This window comes from Chinchilla lanigera, unplaced genomic scaffold (assembly GCF_000276665.1).
Source record: "Chinchilla lanigera isolate Chin_1 unplaced genomic scaffold, ChiLan1.0 scaffold00007, whole genome shotgun sequence".
Lineage (NCBI taxonomy): Eukaryota > Metazoa > Chordata > Mammalia > Rodentia > Chinchillidae > Chinchilla > Chinchilla lanigera.
The window spans coordinates 29,740,449-29,754,124 of NW_004955408.1; the positions used below are offsets into that span (position 1 = coordinate 29,740,449).

General features: G+C 54.6%; 2 protein-coding genes across 4 annotated transcripts; both read right to left on the reverse strand.

Moving 5' to 3' along the window:
• Window positions 1-157: 157 nt before the first annotated feature.
• Window positions 158-7,538, reverse strand: Dok3 (docking protein 3). 3 transcript variants are annotated; one of them, XM_005376448.2, is made up of 6 exons: window positions 6,380-7,538; window positions 5,508-5,694; window positions 4,303-4,608; window positions 1,404-1,503; window positions 1,155-1,327; window positions 158-1,044 (listed from the first exon to the last, which is right to left on the reverse strand). In XM_005376448.2, exons 1-6 carry the CDS (start codon window positions 6,433-6,435, stop codon window positions 355-357), a joined length of 1,512 nt encoding a protein of 503 aa, XP_005376505.2. In that variant the 5' UTR covers window positions 6,436-7,538; the 3' UTR covers window positions 158-354. The 3 variants fall into 3 exon arrangements, with proteins under 3 accessions (XP_005376505.2, XP_013362048.1, XP_013362044.1); XM_013506594.1 differs by having other exon boundaries at window positions 5,508-5,678; window positions 6,380-6,486; XM_013506590.1 differs by lacking the exon at window positions 6,380-7,538 and having other exon boundaries at window positions 5,508-6,286.
• A 104-nt stretch (window positions 7,539-7,642) lies between these two features.
• On the reverse strand, window positions 7,643-13,162 carry Ddx41 (DEAD (Asp-Glu-Ala-Asp) box polypeptide 41). The gene is made up of 17 exons (XM_005376447.2): window positions 13,048-13,162; window positions 12,855-12,965; window positions 12,410-12,569; window positions 12,240-12,314; window positions 12,051-12,111; window positions 11,812-11,948; window positions 11,364-11,436; window positions 11,083-11,236; window positions 10,869-11,005; window positions 9,752-9,914; window positions 9,409-9,540; window positions 9,102-9,173; window positions 8,885-8,981; window positions 8,597-8,746; window positions 8,423-8,494; window positions 8,182-8,292; window positions 7,643-7,983 (listed from the first exon to the last, which is right to left on the reverse strand). The coding sequence occupies exons 1-17, from the start codon at window positions 13,072-13,074 to the stop codon at window positions 7,847-7,849; spliced, it is 1,869 nt and encodes a 622-aa protein (XP_005376504.1). The 5' UTR covers window positions 13,075-13,162; the 3' UTR covers window positions 7,643-7,846.
• Between the last annotated feature and the right edge of the window lie 514 nt (window positions 13,163-13,676).

The window sequence follows — 13,676 nt, forward strand, 5'->3', positions numbered from 1 at the left end:
TGCACCACACGCCCAACATTTAAACTGGTTTTGAGCTCACTGTGTAGTCCTGACAGGCCAGGCTATCTGTGCTCCTGGAAGCCAGCACAGAGCACTGCGCAGATGCCACTGCTAGGTGCTAGACTGAGGGGGTGTGAGTTGTGGGCCACGGCAGAACTCAGAGGAGGCTAGAAGGCTTTATTATTGGCAAATCTGTACACTGTACACTGGAGGGTGGGCAGGGCAGGGTGTGGGTCTTTCCTAGGCTGCTTGCTTTGTCCTTTCAGGCCAGAGAGAACCGGGGTATGTTTGTAGATGCCTACCTCCCGACTGTAGGGAGAGCATTTCTGTCCCCTGCTGCCGCTACACAGGCCTTCAGGGCCGGTCACAGGGGGCAGGAGCCTTCCTCCGCTCACGACTCAGCAGTGTCACAAGCTTGGCCTTGAAGCCTGCCTGTGGGCCTGAGCGGCTAGTGCTGCCTGCCTCGTCCAGCTCCAGTTCTAGCAGCCGCCGGTACTGGGCCTCCATGTTGCTGTCATGAGCTGGGCCAGGCCAGCTCAGGTCCTTGCTGCTGTGGTAGATGGGGCTGAGCAACGGGCTGCGGCTACCTGAAGGGCCTTCTTGGGGCTTGGAGCCCCCGTTGGGTAGCCCTGGGCTGGACTCTAGCATGCACAGGTTCTCATAGAGGTGCTCGGCGGTGTCTGGGGGCCTGCTGGCCCGCTTGCGCACTGAGGCATAGAGCTCAGATGCCGGCTCTTCTGGTGTGGGGTCCAGCAGGAGTGGCAGGCTCTGGGGCCCGGGCTCGGTCACATATGTGCTCCTGGAGGTGGGAACCCTGGGCCCTGGAGGCACCTCCCGAAGCTCTCCAGGGGGCTCCAGGGAAGGCATGGAAGTGGCCCGAGGCAGGGGGCAAGGTCGCAGAGCTGCCAGCTCGGGCATACGTTCCCGTTGGCGGGTGATGGCAGCAGCCACTGTGCCACACATGTCAGGGGCACGTGAGCTGCTGAAGGCAAAGAGGCCCTCACCGGAGTCACAGCGGCGGCCAGCCTCGAAAGAGAACACGCCCTGGACACAAGTGACGCAGGCGGGGAATTAGTGTCTGAGGAGCCGGGACGCTGCCTCCCAGGGCCTTCCCTGCAGGGACGTGCTGGGGAAGGCAGCTGCTCCCACCTCACCTTGTCAGAGCCAAACTTTCGCAGGAAGTGGTAGGGCCAGCTGTAGAGGGCCTGGGGGCTGGAAGTCTCCCTCAGCTGGATGGCATCCTGGCACAGCACCAGGAGGTAGGGACCCTTTAGCTGGCAGCGGGTAGCAGCTTCAGTCCTCTGCGCCACCACAGGAAACTCGCTTACTGCAGGCAAGCAGGGAGGCGTCAGTCTCCCAGAGATGTCAGCCCTGAGCTGTTCCCGGGCCTCCCATGGACTCACCTTCGTGCCAGGAGGAGTAGATGGAGTTTTCCTCCATGGGGACGACGCCCCTCTTGGGACACTCAGCCTCCCCTGGTCCCGAGGAGCAATTCCCTGTGCCCTGGGGATTGGGCTCAAGTCAGAGGTTAGGGCCCACCTGACTCCACCCCGCTACCTCCCATGGGGTCAGCAACTCAGGACTGCATGGCAAGCAAGGACATTCAGGGATCCGGTGCCAATCCCAGTTCTGCCCCAATCTGTGTGTGACTGCAGGCACCCGTGTGAGACTACCTCCCACCTCCGTGACGGGCAGTAAGTCCTGCCAAGCTCTGTCTGGGCTGGGGAAGGAGGGCTGTACTTTAGGTGTCTCACCGCTGTAAGCTACTGGGCACCCAGAAGGATGTCCCCTGAGTTGACTGGGGACTAGCCTGAGTCCTGCGATTCCCTGACAGCTTGGAATGGGGAAGAAGCGGGGGCCTGAGGGGCAGCACGTAGACGTGAACTGGCCAGAGAGCAATGTCCACCCCACGAAACTACTGTGAGTCACCCTGACCTTCCCTGCCCCTCATACCACATCTAGTCCTTAGGTTCCCTCTCACTCTCAGCACCTCCGCCATGACCACCTTGGCCCACAGAGCATGGCTAGGGAGACTGCAACTGCCCTCTCACTGTTCTCAATCCTGTTCATTTTCTTTTTTATTTAAAATGTTTAAAATGTGACAATATACAGACACAAAGCCGGGCGTGGTGGTGCAGGCTTGTAATCCCAGCACTCAGAGGCTGAGGCAGGAGGATCCTTGCGAGTTCGAGGCCAGCCTGGGCCACAAAATGAGCTCAAGGCCAGCCAGAACTGCATAGTGAGACCCTGTCTCAAAAAGACAAAAACAAAACAAACAATATACAGACACATAAAATTTATCCTTTTTGTGTGTTTATGGTACTGGGATTGAACACAGGGCCTTGTGCATGCTAGCAAGCACTGTACCACTCAGCTAATCCATAGCCCCATTCCCTTTTAATATTTTGAGAGAGGGTCTCACTAAGTTGCCCAGGTGAATCTTGAATTCATGATCCTTCTGCCTCAGTCTCCTGAATGACTGCACAAGCATGAGTCACCAAGCACCGCTCCCCACCCCTTTTTTTGTCTTTTTGAGACAGAGTCTGGCTGTGTAGTTCAGGCTGGCTTTCAAGTCACTTTGTAGCCCAATGCTGGCCTCAAACACAGCAATCCTTCTGCCACAGCCTCCTGAGTGCTGGGATTACAGGTGTGTGCCATCATGCCTGACAGCCCTGCCTTTTTTTCTTTTGGTTTTTTGAGACAGAGTCTTGCTAGATAGTTCAGACTGGCCTTGAACTCACCATGTAGCCCAGGATGGCTTCAAACTCAGCCTCCCAAATGCTGGGATTACGGGCATGCACAACCACGCCCAGCTTAATACCAGCTATTTTAAAGCACATAACTCAGTAGTTTCTAGTATTGTTACCTGGTTGTGCAGCCATTACCACTACATAGTTCCAGAACTTTTTCATCACCCCAAGTGGGTGATCATCACCCTGTACCCATTAGCACATTCCCCATTTCACCCCTCTGAAGCCTGTGACAACTAATCTGCTTTCTAGCTCTCTAGATTTGCCTATTCTGGAATTCCCTATAAATGGAATCATACATTATATGGTTTTTGTGTCTGGCTTTTCACTTAACATAATGTATTGAAGGTTTATGATGGGGATGGTGGTGTACATCTCTAATCCTAGCACTTTGGGAGGCTGAGGCAGGAAGATTGCAAATTTGAGCCTACCCACGGTTAACTTCAATTTAGTAAGACCCTGTCTCAAAAACAGCAACAATAACAAGGACAACAAATGGTCCATCCGTGTTGTAGCATATACCAATGCTTCATTCCTTCTGATGACCTAATGATATGCTGTCAGATGGGTAGGTATTCATCAGGAGATGGACATTTGCTTGTTTCCACCTCTTGGCAACTGTGAATACTGCTGCCATAAACCTCCATGTACAAGCTTTGTGTGAACACCTGTTTGAATTCTCTTGGGCATAAACTGAGCAGTTGAATTGCTGGGTCATATGGTAACTCTATGATTAACTTTTTGAGGAACCACCAGACTTGTTTCATTTTGGCTATCACAGACTGTGTGATCGTTTATGACCATCGGCATCTGGCTTAAACCTCCTGAAGTCTACTCTGACTCAGAGTAAAATCCCAAACCCCACACGTGGCCCAAGGCACTTTCAGCTCTCACTCAACCCTCCAACTCCACTGCCTCCTGTACTTCTCTCGAGGCTCCTTTCCCTTTGACCATGCCGGCCTTCTTTCTGCCCCTTGAACGTACCACTCTTTCTCCTGCCGCAGGGCCTTTGCTCATGCTTCCCTCTCTGTTCACAATTCTCAGACCTTACTGTCTAGGATGTACTTTCCTCAGACCTTTGCCTAGTGGGCCTCCCTCCCTACCCAGTACTGGGAATTCAACCCAGAGCCTTTGTTTGTACTGAGCCACATCCCTAGCCAAACTTCTTCAGTTTTCTTTTTTTGTGAGGGTCGTTCTTGCTAAACCACTAAGTTGCCCAGGCTGGGCTCAAACTTGGGATTCTCCTACCTTAGCTTCCCAGAGTGCTGGGATTGCAGGTGTGCACCATCATGCCCAGGTTGTGGGCTCTGATACGTCATTCAGGACTCAGGCTCACTGTGCTGTCAGAAAGGCTTTCTCTGGCTCTTCTCCTAATGTTCCCCCATTTCACTTTTGCTGTAGCACACATGGCCATCCAAGACTCACTCTCTGGCCATTTCCTAGCCTTGCAGGTATGTGGTAATGCTTACACAGTGACAGGATATGAGTGAGCAAGGAGGTGAACAAGTGTGGGTGAGATGGTTCCTCCAGGCCCCGCCCACCCTGCACTCACCGGGAACGCCAGCTGGCAGATAGGGTCCATCCAGGACTGGCGGTGCTGTGCAGCCAGCAGGTGGCTGCGCTCGGTGGTGGTGAGCAGGAAGGCACCAGTGTCCCGGGGGCAACTCTCACCGTCGGCCGGAAGCACAGACACACAATCCGCTAGGCGGATAATCCGCCGTTCCCCCCGCCGGCCTGGCCCAGCTGATCTGTCACCTGCTGGCCCCAGGCCTCCATCCCGGATATCCCAGCTTTCCAACCGTGCCACACCTGATGGGCCTCCTGCGTACAGCAGACCCCAAACCTTCCGCCAGGACTTCTGCAGAAGAAGAGGACAGGAAAGGCGACCCTTGGGTGGCAGATGCTCCTGTCATTTGGCTTAGCACAAGCTTAGCAACTGTTCCTTACCACCCAGGTGGGCCTTTGCCTCCCCCAAGTCCTCAGAGTACTAGGGAAGGAGGCCTTGCCAGGGATGGGCCAGGCAGAGGTTTGGAGTCTGTGGTTGGAGTCAGTCAGCACTGGGTTCAAATTCCATCTACCATTTCCTGTTTTTCCTCCTTTCCTAACTGACCTCCATAGCACCAGTGTCCTTGGCTCTCAAAAGGTCATAAGAACATGAAAGTAGGGCTTCCACTGGATTATAAGTAGCTAATGGCTGGGGCAGATCCCTTGATATTGCTGTTATGATGGCTCCTACTTCCACCCCTCAAGAAACACAGTTGGGCCATGGCTGGGTGGGAAGCAGGCCACAGCCTTATTCTGGCAAGGAAGGAAACATGCAAATTGGTTCTAGCAAAGGAAACAGACCGTTGATCTGCCTGGGCAGCTGCTGCAGCCAAGCTGTGGGGTGTAGGGCCTGCTGCCAGAGAGGTGACCTCCCCATTCTCCCTTGTCTGCAGGGGGAGGCTCTTCCAGCTCAGCCCCTGGCCCTTTCCTGGGGCCTCAGTGCCACTACTAGAGCCCCTCTAAGACTGTTCGGCTCTGACTAGCTTGGAGGCTGTGATTCTCAGACCCTTTCCTTATTTCACCTTCCTCTTTAAACTGAGGCGCCTTTCTTACAAAGGCCTGTTCAGCCCCAACCCTTTCAAACCAAGGACTAGTTCTGTTTGTTCCCAAATTCCTGGGTTCTACTGCCCCATCCCAGGCTCCTTCCCAGTTCCACCAGCTCTAGGTGCTTTCTGGGGCTAGGGTGGCTGCCTGACAGCCGGGGGTCCCCACCTTGCCAAACTTGACGTGTTGCTGGTACAGGATGCCATCCTTGACCGGGGTCTCTGCAGGCTCCATGGCCACGGCCAGCCAGAGGCCCACTGTCGTGAAGACCCGAGGAGACTGGTGACAGGCTGGACGGGAACTCCTCACACTTCCTCTTCTGGCCACTTCCCCCTCCCTCTGTCCAGAGAGGCAGCTGCTGGGCCGGGGGTGGGGAGCCCAATCTTCAGTTAAGGGATGGGAGGGGCAGCACATGCTTCCTGGGGATTCTGGTTGGCCCAGGGTGCCTACACCTGCTTGGTAGGAGCCTCAGGCCTCCTAAGGGCGAGTGACCCCTGTGCTGGCACCTGGGTCAGCTGAGTATGAGCATCTGACCACAGGCTGGCCGCTCTGAGTCATGAGCTCCAACCCTGCCCCCACCCCAGGCAGCTGTGCCCCCTGGGGCCCGGCACTTAGTATCCTTGCTCGAGCCCTAGGGCCCTCTCAGACTGGCAAACTCCTGGTTCTCTTTCACCCAGTTCTGATTTGTCCCTAGCCCTGCCTGAGAGCATCTACCTGATCTCTGCTTCTGCCTAAAATGTTGCTAAGGTTCACTCGCTCCTCTTTGCAGCTTCTGCTCCACCTGGGCTGACCTTGCTCTCTCCACTAACCCCAAACCAACCCTGCTTCTCTCCTTCCTTGGGTCTAAACTGGGCTCCTGAGCTCAGCACTGAGGGGCCTGTGATCTGGCCTCCACTTCCCTGAGCCTCATTCTGCACAGACCAGCCGCTCCAGCACACCCCGTACCACTATGCTGCTTGGGGACATGGGTACCTCTTTCTCCTGGAGGCCATCCCTGAGCAACCACACTTCCTGAGAGCACAGCGGCCTTCACAACATACCTCAGGCCAGGCAGCCAGTCCACTTGCGATCCATACTCCTGAATGGCTCTGGCCATGTGTGTATGGGTGGCAGGTCCCCAGTGGGCTCCCCAGAGAGGTCACATGCTCTTTTAAAGCTGCTTCCTGTCAACTGCCTTTTTTTTTTTTTTTTGTCTAATCTTGCTGGAGGCTGGTATTGCAGCAGTGTCTGAATCTGAATATCTGAATTCTGAGAACAGTCTCATGTCTTTCATTCAATGCCACTTATGGGGAAGAATGTGTAACCAGGCCAATGAATGCCATTTTAGAGTCACATATTCAGCCAGGAAGTCTTTTTTGTTTGTTTTTAGTTTTTGAGACAGGGTCTTGCTCTGTAGTTCAGGCTGGCCTCAAACTCACAGCAGTCCTCCTGCCTCAGCCTCCCGAGTGCTGAGATTACCACACCCCATGTCAGTAAATGTCTTCTAAAGGCCTCTGGCACCTAGCTCTGTGGTTCTTGTGGCCCGAACAACTCCAGCAGTCTCAGACACCATGTCCTCCGCATTCTCACTGCCACTTCAACAATGAGGAAATCAAGACTCAGAAAAATTAAGTAACCTGAGACCACACACCAAGTGACAAACATGACTTGAGTAATTGCCATCCTGCTGGATAAGCATGAGGCCTTACACATAAAGGTCACAGCACAGAACTGTGTGACACACAGCCACTGCAATGCTGTGCTTCTGCTTCTCATAGATGCTCAAGTCCTGGCAGATCTGCTGCCCATGTTTCCTCACATTTGAGTCTCACACTTACCGGTGGGCTTTCTAGGCAGTCTCTGCCTGGCTTGTCTGAGTCCTTACAATCCAGCAAAAAAGCAGAAGAGAGTAAGTCAGTGGGTATGTGGCCTGAATGGGATTCCTGCGGCATCGTCCACCTCCTCAGTGACTGAAACTGAGGGTTTCCAGGTGGAAGCCTGTGCATGCAGGTAGCAAGCAGGGACTGGAGACATGGAAGAGCCTCCCAAGACTCCAGGAAAAGCCCTCTGAGCATCACACAACCATCGGGAAGAGCAAAGCTGGGGTTATGACAGCCAGTCAGGAGGCAAGAGACTTAACCGTTTCCCCTTGGCAGCCTACTGTGGGTCCTACTTGAGCCGTAAATCCCAGAGTGCCCTAGTCCCCGGAGTGGGGCATTGGCTAGGCAGGCTGCATGCTGGCAGCAGTGGGAGATGCTGACACCTTGGCTCAGAAGGTGCTGGAGGCCAGGGGGCAGATGAGTGAGACGCAGAGGCAGGGCGGATGCTGAGACAGAGGGGCCTGTGCTTTAATAGCAGCTGGGGGATGCGGGGTGGAGGATGCATAAAGATAGTAATTCTGGGGAGCACAATGAGCAGCCCAGGCCAGCTGGGCTGAGAACGCTCACTGGCTTCTGGTCCAAGGGGCTGGTCTGTGCAGAAGTCCAGGCACTGAGGCCTCTTGGAGGGAAGGAAGGGAAACAGATGGCTCAGAAGTCCATAGAGCTGTGGGCCAGGTAGTCCTTGCGGCCGATGTTGCTGACCTGTTTGGTCTGCATGGCCTCGAGTTTGGGACAGTCAGTGATCCGATGGCCAAGGCCCCCGCAGAAGGCACAGCCACGCTCTCCTGAAGGGATGGGGGAGGGTCAACAAGGTCACAGATCCAGGACCCAGGCTCTGGAATGCGGGCTCCCCCAAGTAGGTCCCCCCAGCTCACCACTGTCTAGTAGGGACTTGTTCTGTGGTGTTCCCGCCTGCCTCTCTCATGGCTGCCCCGCCCCGAGCCCACCACCAGGGAGGACTCAGCCTCCTGCTCAGCACTGACCTCCGATATCCAGCATGGACTCGTCCCCACAGTGCAGTACTTGCAGCACTGGCGGCACCTTCTGTTTTGCCTCTAAAAGGAGGGCCTTGAGGTCCATCAGCACTGACTCATCTGGAAGGGGGAGGTGGGAGCGGGGAGTAGAGAACCGTCAGGCCCCACTCTGGTTCCTGTGGTCTGAACCTGGGTGGTGACAGGTAAACGACCTGCCGAACAGCTGAGGTGGCTCTGGTGAAAGACTTACCGCAAGCCTTGTTGATGAAGGTGGTGGCAATGCCAGTGTTTCCTGAGCGCCCAGTACGGCCGATCCGGTGCACTGCAGAGAGGGTAGAGCCTCTGGCTCACTGCCCAGGGGCTGGGGACTAAGCCTGGCCCCTCTCCTTTCTAGTCCACACCCTTAGACTCCCAAGCTCCCTACCGTAATTCTCAATTTCCTCAGGCATGTCATAATTGATGACGTGCTGGATGGCAGGGAAGTCCAGGCCCTTGGAGGCAACATCTGTGGCCACTAGGACATCTTTCTTGCCCTCCCGAAATGCTTCAATGGCCTTGGTCCGTTCCTCCTGGTCTATAAAGGGTCAGGTAGGAGTATCACAGCTATAGCAGGAATTTCAAGATTAGAGGCAGGCTGGGCAGGCAAGAAGAGGGATTAGATAAGAGGCTGCCAAGGCAAAAGGGTCCATGCCAATGCATGCAGTGCCCTGACCTTTGCCCCCATGGATGGCCACAGCCTCGACCCCTTTGAGCAGCAGGTATTCGTGGATGGCATCTACATCTGCCTTCTTCTCTGCAAAGATGAGTACCTGTCCAGGAAGGCTGATTCCAGTCACAGGGCATCACCTCGACAACGTGCAACACACTGTCCCTACCACCCTCTCCTCTGCCCTGGGACCATGGCCCCAGCCTGGACTGGCTGTACTCACAGGGGGTGGTGTCTTCTGTAGGCACTCGAGCAGGTACACCATCTTAGCTTCCTCCTTCACATATTCCACCTCCTGCCACCAAAGGGGCCAGGTCAAATGATCCCAAGGTTAGGCTCACAAACCACAACCCTAAAGAGGCTGAGCCTCTAATCTGGGCCAGAAGCTGACCAGGAGCCTCTTGACACAAAGGGCTGGATACACTAAGAATGGCCCTGGCTAAAGGCCAGAAGGTTTCAATAAAACCCCAGGACCCACAGAGTGAAGCCCTTGTTCCAATCAGCTTTAAGGGAGTCTGGCACCGACTTACCTGTATGACATCCAGGCTGGCAGCCCCAGCACGCCCCACATTGATAGTGACAGGCTTTACCAGGGCACTCTTGGCAAAGTTCTGAATCTTCTTTGGCATGGTGGCACTAAAGAGTAGAGTCTGCCGCTGACCCTGAGGAAGGACAGGAGCTGGGGCCCAGGGTGGGTACACAGGACTGGGTGGGGCTGGGGCAAAGGTAGGAGATATGAGGTAGGTCTGGGAACACTGAGCAGCTGGGTTGTATCCCCCAGAAGTAGGAGCAGCAGGTGAGACAGCCAGGGGCCCAGAGCCCTCCACAATGAATGTGGTATGCATGGGGAGAGGAGCAGCAGAGGATGGGTACCTTAAAGTAGGAGAAGATGGTGCGGATGTCGCCCTCGAAGCCCATGTCGATCATGCGATCAGCCTCGTCCAAGGCCAGGTAGCGACAGATGTCAAGGCTGACCATCTTCTTTTGTAGCAAATCCATGAGGCGCCCAGGGGTGGCCACCATCATGTGCACACCGCTGAGGACCAAAGAGAGACCCTGAGGTTGGGGCCACCTGCCCATCACCTACTGGGAGGCCATATCCTGCTGCTGCTGTGCTATTCTGTCCTATGGACCTCTTTCCTGTCTCTGTTCCCGTCTTTTCCTTGCCACCCTCTTCTCCTGCCCTAAGTAGACATTTGTGCCCTGGAAGGAGATGCAGCCTTCTGGACAGTACTTGGCCTGTTAGACATTCCTTCTCCTCCTGGGTCACTCCTCTCACCCCAGGAGAACTGTCCTGAACCTTTGCAGAGGCTTCACTGTGAGCTCCCGTAGTCCACACTGCTCCCTCCTTTTTTTTTTTTTTTGGAGAAATGGTCTTGCTATGTAGCTCAGGCTAGCCTCAAACTTGCTATGTCCTCAAACTGAAGATCTTCCTGCCTTGGCCTCCCGAGCACTGTGATTAAAGGTGTACACCCTGTGCCTGGTTCCACGGTCGCTTTGTAGCCCTTGCTGGGTTTACTTTCTTGGTATATTGATTTCATCTTTTGCGGGGGCTGCCTCTTTCCTGAGACTAGGTATGCCTTCTGTGACCCCAAGACCTCATCCAGGGCATCTGGTGATAGCTGTTGGGGACTGCATTATGTGGACAGGACATGGGTACTTTTGGGATCTAGCTCATATCCAGATCTGCCCCTCTTCAAAATCACACATACACACACACACAATTTAAATGTCACCTTCCCTGCAAGCCTTCTCTGACTTCTTTCCTCCTGGATGTCCCAAGAGAATGGGCCATTCTATCTGCTGTGTTCCCACAGTATCTGACTATATCCTTCTTTCTCACCCTAACTCACATCCCCACTATACTTTGGGGCCCTTGAGGGCTGGGCTCACAGGAAGCCTCTGTGGGGGTCCAGGAAGTAACTAAAGGGACCTTTAGCTTCTTTACAGGAGCTGGGGAGACCCTTGGAGCACGGCTGCCTGTACTCACTGTCGGATGGTCTCCATCTGCTCTTTGACAGACATGCCTCCAATGCAGAGTGCACAGCGCAGGAGGGGTGAACTGTCCTCCTGCAGTAGGCGGCAATAATATTCCAGGATGCCATGGGTCTGCCGGGCCAGCTCCCGCTGTAGGAACAGGGACAAGGTTGGCACCAGAAAGCAGCCCCAGTCTCTCCCCTGCCCTCCAGGCGAGGTTATCTTACTGAGGGGCAGATGATAAGTCCATAGGGCCCCTCACGCTTAGAGAAAGGCAACCGCTTCTCTTGTTCCAGGCAGAACATGATGACAGGCAACGTGAACACAAGTGTCTTGCCTGACCCGGTGAAGGCGATACCAATCATGTCCCGGCCAGACAGACTGTTGGGAGAGGACAGCCTGAGATCCAGCAGAAGACAGCAACTACTTCTCCAGTCAGACACCTGACCATTTCCCCTCCCTGTCACCACCCTCTGTAGAGACCCCAGGTCTCACAGTCCATACTCACATGGTGGGGATGCCCTGGATCTGGATGGGTGTTGGGTGGAGGATGCCTTTCTTTTTCAGGCCTCGAAGGATGGCTGTGGAAAGCAACAGGTGCTTTTTCAGAGGCCTAGCACCTGTGAAACTAGCACTTCCTCACAAGTTAAAGTGATAAAATGAAGACTAGGGAACAGAGACGGATAGGAGGAAAGGTAAACTTGTATAATGCGCATGGGTGTGGTGGGGTGAGGCTTCACATCCAGGTCTGTCTAAGCCCAACATAACTTTGCCAGTGAAGCTCTGTAATGGCAGAGGAGAGTGAATATCTATGTCTAGGGCAACTGAAAGGTAAGCGGAAAGAAATCTCATCTCACATCCCAGCATCTTCACTGGCTAGACCCAATGGTCATGCTACTGAGCTAAATGGGGACAACAAAGGCTTGATATAAAAGTACGGTGTCTCTCCCAGATACCTGCTGGAAACTTCATTTCCTTGAAGCTCTTGATGGGAGGTGGGATACCATCTCCTTCTACCAAGATGTGATACTTCTTCCGTACTCGCTCGTGCCGCTCTTCAGACATGCTCAGCACATAACGGGGAGGGGTCCAACTATGGGTGAGTAGCAGGAGTCAACAGAGAGGCCCTGGGTACTGCCAATCTCAGGCATATGTCATCCTGAGTAAGGTGACTGCACAGTGTAAGAAGGCGTACCTGGTTTTGATTGGGTCATCATATGTGATGCCCTTGGCCATCTCTTTCACTGACATCAAGGCTGGAAGACAGACATAGCTTAGGGTCGGCTTCTGCTTCCCAGAGACCAAATCCCTTGACAGATAACATGTCTGGGGTTGCTGGGAGGCAGTTTATTCCACCTCCTCATTGCTCTGGCCAAAACAATACCTCGGCCCTCAGCCACACTCTCCAGAATCTTCTCTTCTTCTTTCAACTGCTTCTCCTTCGCAGACTCCTTGCGGGCTGAGAAAAGAAGGCAAAGGCACCAGACACGGGTAGACGCCAACACAGAAAGTGAGGCGTGGCTTCTCCCCACTCAGCAGTGCTGCCCAGCTCACCTTCAGCCTTCTCTTTGAGGTGCTGGTGCTGATCCAGGAGGCTGACGTTGGACTGAGGGCCCAGCGGGATGTCGTCCTCATCTCCCCGGGGCTCGCTGCCGAAGTCCTGCTGTTCCTCTTCCGCAGCTCCCTTGCGTCTTCGCTGCAGCAGCTTCTGGAGCTGAGGTCCCACAGTACCCCTCAGAGTAAAGCCCAACAGAAGAGCGGGTCATCGGGTCCCTGCTCATCATCTTGGCTTTGGGCGAGGGTCCCGTGTCTTACCCCTCAGGTTACGTCGTCAGTCCCTCTTTTGCCTCGGGAACACACTCCCATGTATAACACTTCTCAGATCCGCCCCCGCCCCCACGCCGCTGTCCCCCTCCCCCGCCAAGGCCAGGGCTCCTCCTATCCAGTTAAGCCCCAGGGATCACGCCCCCAAATTTCTCCAGCTATCTGGGCCCCTCACCAGTAGTTGCCGGCGTTGTCGCAAAGGCACGTAGGGTACGTATTCTTCGTCGTCCTCATCCTCAGCCTCGGAGCGGCTTCCTGCAGCAGTAGTCTCGTCCATGCGAGCTCGCTGCAGATATACGAGAATCAGGCCTCGACCCCGCTGCCTTCATTCCGGCTCCCCACCCAGCAGGCACCAACTTTTCTCCCACCTTTCTTTCGGGTTCGGATTCCTCCATCCTTTGCCGTACACAAGCACTCTACAACCAAACCACGCCTCATCTTTGAGTGAAACCCAATCAGATGTTAAGAAACGGATGTCGGCGTCTAGCAACAACGTCGGCGTGACGGATCGCGCAGAGGGATAAACTTTTTGTGGTTTGCCCTACTGCTGCCAGAGGCAAGGGCGAAAGTGGCCCGTATTGCATTGTGGGATGCTGGAGGATTTGGAGCATGCGCAAAAGGCTCAAGTCAGCCCTGTCACAGGAAGACTCCTTGGAGACCGCTGGTGGCGAGCCGAGAGGAAGGGCTGACTACTAGGTACACAAAGCTGTAGGACACTACGTCCTCTTGTGGCTGTGAGCTCCCAGACCCCTGGGATTCCTGCGGTGTCTCCGTCCTTGTGCCTGGGTATGGAGAAGGGTGAGACCTGCAGAACGGGTGACTCCACATCTACTACCGACTGGTGTTCTTACTTGTGTGGGACACCTATGGTCAGAGTGGTAAGGGATAAATAAAGTACTGGTGACAGTGCTTTAAAACCTAGGACCTATCTATGGAACCGTTATTGTTGTGACTGCGGTAGAGCCCAGAGTGACTGCCTGGGAGACCAGAGGCGGCT